Source organism: Hippoglossus hippoglossus, chromosome 10, assembly GCF_009819705.1.
Source record: "Hippoglossus hippoglossus isolate fHipHip1 chromosome 10, fHipHip1.pri, whole genome shotgun sequence".
In the NCBI taxonomy this organism is placed as follows: domain Eukaryota; kingdom Metazoa; phylum Chordata; class Actinopteri; order Pleuronectiformes; family Pleuronectidae; genus Hippoglossus; species Hippoglossus hippoglossus.
In genome coordinates, this window is record NC_047160.1 from 20,583,664 (window position 1) to 20,592,670 (window position 9,007).

At 40.1% G+C, this 9,007-nt stretch overlaps 1 protein-coding gene across 3 annotated transcripts; it reads right to left on the minus strand.

Annotated features, from left to right (window-relative positions):
- Nucleotides 1–425: 425 nt before the first annotated feature.
- gsr (glutathione reductase) lies at nucleotides 426–8,655 on the minus strand. 3 transcript variants are annotated; one of them, XM_034598438.1, is made up of 13 exons: nucleotides 8,400–8,655; nucleotides 7,417–7,648; nucleotides 6,122–6,148; nucleotides 5,861–5,949; nucleotides 4,852–4,921; nucleotides 4,620–4,767; nucleotides 4,420–4,474; nucleotides 4,232–4,331; nucleotides 3,893–4,147; nucleotides 2,915–3,026; nucleotides 2,160–2,291; nucleotides 1,859–1,992; nucleotides 426–1,052 (listed from the first exon to the last, which is right to left on the minus strand). In XM_034598438.1, the coding sequence occupies exons 1-13, from the start codon at nucleotides 8,444–8,446 to the stop codon at nucleotides 903–905; spliced, it is 1,551 nt and encodes a 516-aa protein (XP_034454329.1). In that variant the 5' UTR covers nucleotides 8,447–8,655; the 3' UTR covers nucleotides 426–902. The 3 variants fall into 3 exon arrangements, with proteins under 3 accessions (XP_034454329.1, XP_034454330.1, XP_034454331.1); XM_034598439.1 differs by having other exon boundaries at nucleotides 7,417–7,600; nucleotides 8,400–8,654; XM_034598440.1 differs by lacking the exon at nucleotides 8,400–8,655 and having other exon boundaries at nucleotides 7,425–7,720.
- Nucleotides 8,656–9,007: the final 352 nt, after the last annotated feature.

Here is a 9,007-nt window from a genome sequence, read left to right on the forward strand (position 1 = left end):
ATTAAGATGTATGTATAGCTTTATAAGCTATACAGTGGTATTGTCTCTTTGATTTGATTAAATTATGTAGTCTTTATTGTTTTTATACAAACAATATATTAAGTCTCTTTTGTAGGCAGATTATAAAGATATATAGTCTCTTTATATACAGTCTATGATTCTGAATAGTTCTGACTTTACAATTATTTCCATCACTGCTCACTCTGTCAAGTGCTTTAAATGAAATGTTGTTCTCACAGTTTGAACTGTCAGTCTTCCTTAGGTTTGAGCAGGAACACAGCTCCCTCTGTCAAATACTTCTCTCATCACCCAACCCGTGATTAGTGCAAACAGAGACAGGGAAGGGCAGAGAGGTGTAACAACACCCCCCCACAATAAAATGACAAAAGGCTGAGTCACAAGGAAAGGAAAAGAATCACAACACCTAAGAAAAAGGGTTTATTGAATCTTTTAAACAGTACATTAGATAGGCTATGGCCTTGCATTGGTAGTAAATATTTCCTTTAAGAAGCAGCAGTAAAATTATTCTGACAAATGACTGACAAATCAAACACATACACAAGGAGAGAGGTCTTTTGACTTCCCGTGCCATCACTTGACAACAGCACCTGCAGATCCATCACTTCCATTTCACAATCATTCAAATAGAATTCAGAACAGTTTAAAAAGACCATAACTCCATCTTGTTTTATTTAGGAGAAAACTAGAAGAGGAAAATGAAACACTGCTCACAAATAAGGTCACTTAAATGAGAGAAAATGGAAGTTTGTAGGTAGTTTTGGAAAGCAAGTTGTCAAGCTGCTGCGAGAGTAGTGCGGAGTGGTGACTCTGTCCTGGTATGCTTGTCTTGGTTGCTGGTCGAACAGGGCAGCGGGGGGGGGGTGGGGGAGTTTGTGTTTGCATTAACGCATCGTGACAAATTCCTCAGACGAGGTGGGGTGAATGGCAATAGACTTGTCAAAGTCTGCTTTGGTAGCACCCATTTTGATGGCCACAGCGAAGCCCTGCAGCATCTCATCACAGCCCAGGCCCTGCATGTGCAGACCCACCACCTGAGGAAACGACACAATTCAGTAATTCACCAAAATATCCTGGATACAACAGCTGCCATCTTGTCCCCATGATGTCCTTTACAGCCAGAGTCTGCACAGTATAGCGATCAGGGGGGGTGGAGCTGCGTTAGCAAGATCCCACTGATACACACATTCAACAAAAAATTTGACAGGTACGTTGACTTTTTAGTTTGGTCCATGTCCCATCCACTAACTTGGAGGAGGCAGGGTTTATGACCTATACTGTAGCCAGCCAATAGGGGGTGATTGAGACTTCAGTGAGCCAACTTCCTGCATTTCCCAGAATGACGTTCAACAACCAATCTTGTTTAACAACAAGCAACCAATCTAGTTTAACTTGTGGTTGTTGACTCACTGAATTTATCATGTGAAGGTGGGGAAAACATTAAGACTACTACACTAAATGTTTTGTGTGTGAATTGCCTTCTGACATTTTGAATAAGAGCTGCTTAAAACTGACAAAAAGAAAAAGTCCATGAAATAAAAAGATATATTAAAAATAATTCCAACCTATTAACAGTTTTTGATCAGTCTTAACATCGATTAGAGAAGAATCTTCCTGATCTCTTTAATGTTTAATTTATGAAACACATACAGGAAATGTTTACACACGTTTCAGATCTTCATTATAAAGTGTTACCAATCAGAAGCTTGAGAAATGGCCACAGTAACAGAAGGCAGCAATTTCGATAGATTCAAAACTAGTTGTAGAAAGTTTAAGACAAAGGTAAATGTACAGTTTTTGCTTTGTAAAGATTTAATAATTAAAATCAGACGTCGCCTACCTTCTCCTCTTTGCCCACACACACCAGCTTCATGATGCACTGACTCTTCCTGCTCGTGAGGGCGTGATACATCGGAGTGAAAGAAGTCTTGTAAATCTTCACATTCTCCTTCCCCCAAGATTTAATGGCCTCGTCTGTGACATGAAACAATGTGTTTCCATCAGCTGAAACTTTTATCTAGACAGTAAATGTGGTGTAAATGTAAATTGCCGACCTTGCAGGGTATTACACAGATATTGGAAAATGTCACTGTTCTGAAAAGTTAATTTGCTCCCAATCTTTTGTTAAATCTTGTGCTCACCTTCTGTGAGGCCCACCGTGCCAATGGGTGGGTGGCTGAACACCACTGTGGGAATAGTGGAGTAGTCCAGCTTGGAGTCCTTCTTGCCCTCAAACAGTCTGTGTGCCAGCTTCCTGCCTGCAGCGATGGCAACTACCCCGACAAACAACAGAACATCAGTCCAACTTTAAATAAGATTTAATCTCCTCCTCGTTCTGACTGAAACACGACTTTCCCTTAAGATCTCACATCACACTGCTATTATTTAATATTACATTTAGAACATGTAGTTTTCAGATGTGACTGAAGGAGTATGGGAGGCTAAGTTCTGATCTATGACTGACAAATGTATTAGAATTACAGTCCTGTGGTTGCACGCCTCTGCTGACCAGTGCAGTTTCAGTCTACAAACGTTTTTTACCCCAGACAGTGACCCCTGTGATCTTTGACCACTGAAAAATAATGAGTAAATATTTGAGTCCAATTGACAACTGGTCCAAATTTGGAGAATTTCCCAGAAGGCAGATTTGAGTCTTAAGGTTTATGAGTCCAAAAATACATATTGTGAGGCCACAATGACCTGTGACAAAAAAATCATATCAGTTCATGTTTGAGTTTTAGGTCAACGTTTGTACAAAATATAATATAATTACAGAAAAATATTATTCACAATTTCAGTCTCAGAAAACTGCTTCCAAACTCTCATAATGACCTAAACATCACTGCAGTTTTATAACGTTTGTGAAATGATTTGCGTTGTTAATGCAGCCTCCTACCAGGTGTGAGCAGAGCTTTGCCACACACGTCTCCGACAGCGTAGATCCCGGGTCGACTGGTGTTCTGAAACTCATCCACAATGATGTGGCCTCGCTCGTCTGTGTCCACACCCTGCAAACACACACATTAACTGTTATATCATCATTATTAATAAGCTAAAAACAATAATGGTATAGGAGTAGGTGCAGAAAAGTTTGGTTTTCTGTCAAAAGCAAGACACAACAGTGAGTCATCCTGAGTGTGGAGGCTGAAGTTCATATAAACCAGAGTAAACAGAGCAGAGGAAACTAGGTCGTCAAAGTAATGTGTTATAATGTTTAATGTGGTTATGTGTCAACTAAGGTGTTAAGTGTTAAACTGCTCTTTTGTAACTCACACTCTTCATTTCATAGAATATGTGGTATTAGATCGACCCATCTATTCATTCATTTCACTTCCAATAGACAATCTGAATGGTCACTTCTCTCTGCCGCGACAAACAGAAGTTAGAGACTTCACCCGGACTTAACCTTCCCCCTTAATCCATTATTTGAAGGTTAACCCTGAGCTAACAAACATTTGACATGTGCCAACATCTCACTCATCACCTCTGGCAAACAAGAGACTGTTATGTCACAACTGTCTAATCTTTTCCTCAGATTATCGCTAATTATTGAATAGTCGTCACCATGCCTGGTTTATTTCAAGCTTTTTTTATGTAACGTGTTACACATTGAAATAGTTCATCCAGTATTTGCACTCTCTTGTGTGCTCAGATAAATTGTGTGTTCAGGGAATAAATAAAAATCTGAGCAGACGCAGCCAGGATGAGGTTGACATGGTTAATTCTGCCCAGAGCCAAAAGCGACTCGATTCCCTTTGTAGACATGAAGTGTGATAAGCTGGAGCTATCTGTCTGTAGCTGTTTTGTTAATGGACGCTACATGTGCTGTTGTTGTCAATCATTTTGTTTGTCGAGGAACATTTGCCTATGTTACCGTCTCGCTGATGTTCAGTCCCAACGTGTTTGGCTGCCTGCCGATGGCCCAGAGAAGACAGTCCACCTCCTGGATGGTGCTGATCTTCTCCTCGTCGTTCTTCTTCTCGGGGTCTTTGGTGATGATCGTCACCTCAAGACCTCGATCCGTTTTACTCACAGACTTCAGCTGCGAGTTCTTCCACAGATCTATGCCCGAGTTCTGCAGCTCTTTGGTGCAGTTTGAGCTTATGAGGCTGTCAAAGTTCCTCAAAACCTGCAGAGGGAACACAAGATTAGCACTTAGTTGCACGCGACTGAGAATCAGAGCAGTGTTTTGGTTTGTGCGGTGGTTTCTTACTCCTGTTTGTCGAATCACGAGGGATGTTTTGGAGCCCAGGGTGGAAAGGATGCCCGCCATCTCCACTGCGATATAACCAGCGCCCACAATCACAGTGCGCCTGTAGGGGGAAAAAACAACCATCTAATCACAGACACAAATTTTCCAAATAGTTTCCAATAAACACTTCATTTATTTGATAAACTCACTTTGGCAGAGTTTCGAGTTCAAAAAAGCCATCACTGGTGATGCCAAGACTTGCCCCTGAAATTATTAATAAACATTAATATACTATTTTGTAATTTTATTAAAAAACAGTCTTCTCTGAAAAGATGAAATAAAACAGGCACAGAAGTGTTAAACACAGAGATGATTACTGTTTCCAAGTAAAACACAAGTAAAGTCTGACCTGGAACTTCAGCATCACTCACAACAGTAGGCTGCCCTCCAGTGGCGATAAGGATGTGCGGCGCTGTGTACTTCTTCCCATCCACCTCCACAGTCGGCTCAGGGTCATTGGTGAACCTGGCATGACCTTGAATAGTTTGGATTTTAGCCTGTAAAGGAGCAGAGGTCGTTATTATGGGAGGAAGTACGTTCAGAGAGAAGACAGTGAAATAATAATGTGAATTTTAAATTACCTTGTCGAGGTTGTTGCGATAGATGCGATTTAGGTGAGTGACGTAAGCGTCTCTTTTGGCTTTAAGAGTTCTGCAAACACAAACAAAGCAAAGTTGCTGTTCACAAGTGTGCATCTGTAGGTGGAAAAATGATTCCTGCAGTGAAACAATGCAGGAAACAATGCAATCCTCTATTCGCGTAAAAAAAAGCATCCAAACATCCAGCCTCATCATAAACACGTATGACCGGCTGATATAACTGTTATGACACTACTACAGAGCTGTTTGAATAAAAACTCCTGAGAATAAATACATTTCTTGATATTGAATATTCCTCTAACGGCAGCTGGATGAGACAGTTTATCACTATGTCTTATTCTCAGTTTGAACATAACAACATTTTAATAGTTTTTTATCATTATAGTTTGATGGTACTGTATTTGTTTTACGTTATGATCACCATTAAGTAATATTTACGTTACAGTGCGGGTCCTGCTACAATAAACAGGGGACTGACAAAATAACAGAAGCTCCTGAGAATACAGTACAATCTTTAAAAGGTTTAACAATTAGATTTTAAACATTAGTTGCATGGTTAAAAGTCAATTTACATTAGTGTTCAGTGATACTGTTTTAGCCTGCTGCGTGTTTTAATCTTATTTCTTTCTGTATTGTATAAACACAATGTTTAAGTGTGTATACAGTTGGACACACCTTCATATAAAACCATATGTGTAACCCTGCACAGTACGTTAGTGTTTTGATCAGTGTTTCCTAAGGTTGCAGACGGCCGCTCCTTCCTGGGTCTTATCTTGAAGTGTCACCGTGACTGAATCATGTTGTTCACAAAGACAGAGCAACAGGCTGAAGTGAAGCAACAGATGACACAAAGAATCGGAGAAGTGGAGCAGTGAAATAAACACCTCTTTGTTCCAGGAACAACCGAGCGGCAGGTTTCAAAAGAGCTCATTGAGTTTGCCAAAAAAAAAAAGAAAAAAGAAAGGAAACAGTCACAGATACTGTAACTTACTCCCAACTGAAACGAACATTTCCAACGTCAAAGCCGTAATCACTGTGGTCGTGGAGATACTCGGCGTGAACCGCTGCATTCCACATCACCTGTGAGGAGAGGTACAGGTACTATGTGATACTATATACAATAAGATACACTTTATCTGGGACTCAGTGCTGCACAGATACTGGAATTGATCTGGTGTGTTTTAAAGCTTAGAGACACATGATTATGTCTCTCGGTTAAACTATGATAATTACAATGGAAGGGACAGTTTACCTTCTTGGGGACACAGCCAACATTTACCTGAAACACAATGAAACAGCAAATTAGTCCAGTGTACGTTTGATCAAATAACATCAACGTGTTAAAATTATAAAGAAAATAGAAGAAAAGAGAAGAAAGGGGGGGTCTTGATCATGTGCAGTGGTGTTAAATGAAAAACTGGGACAAAAACTAAGACATTTGAGGAGGCTGTTTCTGCAGCCGCAGATCTGCTCAATGATAAACCAGCTCCGGTAACTGAGAGGACAGGGAGGATAAATGAGAACCTGGTGGTATCACTTCCTTATCGCTGTCTTTAATCCTGACTTCATCCCTTTCCCTGTGACGTAAAGTTCAACCCAGCGTCGGTGATCATTACACAAACAACCACAACTTCCTGCTTTGAGGATCAAATACCAAGTTTCAACTATCAAGATTTCATAGTTTCATCATACTTATAATAAACATGTAGACTGAAGCTGGATAATGTGGCTTAAATCAGTATCACAATATTATACCTGTATGCTAATTTAAATGCAAAATAATAAAAAAGATTGCAGAGATGAACTGTGCTCCAGTGTCTGTGACAACTGAAAACAAAACCTCCAATTCAATATTTTTTTTTAGCTTTTGAATGCAACTGGCTTTATTTAATTGAATATTGTAATATCTGACTTTTAACACAATATGACCATATTATGACCTGATACATGTGGAAGTCAAAGAATTATAATAATGACAATAATGAAGATAAGAACTTTATTTAAATGTTTTTATTGTCAGACAGAAAGGGCAGGTTACATAAATTTAGCATGAATTGAATTAAATTGTTGCTGAATAATTTTTAAGCGCTTGCATGTGCAGAAATATGATACATCTGGTAACTTCCCTATTGTGAAAAACTGTGAAATCAATGTGATGAAACATCTTGAAGTTTGTGCAACAAATGTGGAGCAAAATCATCTTTTCTCATCACAACTGCAAAATCAGTAATAGTCAAAACTGAAGCTGGAACTAAAACCTCCTTCAACACTTCATCTGTCTAATGCAACTTTTTATCATGTAACTTTGTATTCGTTTTAATAATAAGGAGCTTTGTCTGTGCTGTTTTAAACACTGGCTGTTATCACTGGTTTGCAGCAAACTTGTAACAAGCCCCACAGTGTTTGTTGTGGGCGACAGAACAAGATCCAGAACAGGAGTCTGGAGGCTTCGCACTGAGGCTGGTATCGAACGTGTGTGATGGTGCAGAGGGGACAGTGGAGGTGCTGTGGTCCGGCTGTGTGTTTGCTTTTCAAGTTTTTACTCACGCAGGTACCTCCGAGTTTGTGACTCTCGATCACGGCGGTGTTCGCTCCGAGCTCCGACGCCCTCCGAGCCCCGGCCAGACCCCCGGAGCCGCCGCCGATCACCAGGAAGTCGAAGCGGGCCGTGTTCGAGTCCGCTGCCGTCGGGTGTGAGGCCATGCTGCGGCGAAGCTCCGCCGCTGCGTGTCTGCGAAAGGACCGAGAGAGCGACTCAATCCAGCGGGGAGGCTGCGTCCTGGAGAGCCGGAGTAAAACTGCCATAACCAGGAAGTTCACAGGCTGTGTGTGTGTGTCTGTTTGTGTGCGCGTGCGCGTGTGTGAGAGAATGGGAGGGTCAAGTGAAAGCCAGTGCTGCGTCATTATGAATTGCAACAATAGTGTGTAAATCCCAGAAACAGTTTTCACAATAGTCATGGTGATCCTGACACCGGCTACAGTGGAGAGGCCACAATAACAGCAGGAAATCAATCCATATCATATACCATACTACTGGTACACTACAACTATATACATTTAGATACATGTGTGTATATATAAAACACACATCTCTTTATTAATATCATATAGCATACTAGTGGCAAATTATAACTATATATACATACATGTGTGTATATATAAACATACATCTCTATATTCATAACATAAAGTATACTACTGGCAAATTATAACTGTGTACATATATGTATATATATACACATTTATACATATATAAACAAACATCTCTATGTTCATATCATATTGTATACCACTGTCAAATTATACCTATATATATATATATATATATATATATATATATATATATTCATATATACTGCATTACTGCCTTTAATTGTTATTGCCTGTTTTTATTCTAATTAATCTCATGTTAAATCAGAGCAATACTTGACTAAAGCACCAGGCTATGAATAAATGAATAGATGTGAACACCCTGCAGCCACAGAGGCAGAAAGCTTCTGTATTAACGATGAACCCAGTGTGTCCCTCACCTCTGTGACACAGGAGGAAACAGTCTGCAGATCCTCATCCACACCATGTTTCTATCGCCTTTAGGACATTGTTCATCCAGGTGTTTATTCTCCTGCCTGCTCGCTGTCAGCTGATGAGAAGCCTGAGCATCACAAACTAAAGCTGCAGATCACTTCCTGTGTCACACCGTCACAGACACGTGTGTAGCAGCTGATCGGGTTTAACTAACTTCCTGTCTGCGACTAAAAACAACCGTAAATCTCCCTTTTTACAACTTAGTGAGTGCAAAAGGCGGAAGTTTGAAAGCGTGAGTGACGTAGGGACATGAAATTGGTTTCTGGTGTAAACAATTCCAAGAAAGAAACAAAAACACGTTACGTTTGCGTTGTTTTCATTCAAGAATAGCAACTACGCTGCGCCCGCGTCTTCTTCTACTTTCATTTAATGGTAGTTGCAAATAACTTTCAGACGCATTACCGCCATCTTCTGGATTGGAGTATGAATAGAACACATTTTTTTCTCAATCAATCAATCAATGATTTAAATTCCATTTGTATCGCCCATGTTCATGAATCATAATTTGTCTAATAGGGCTCAACAAGGTGCGACATCCTCTGTTCTTAACCCT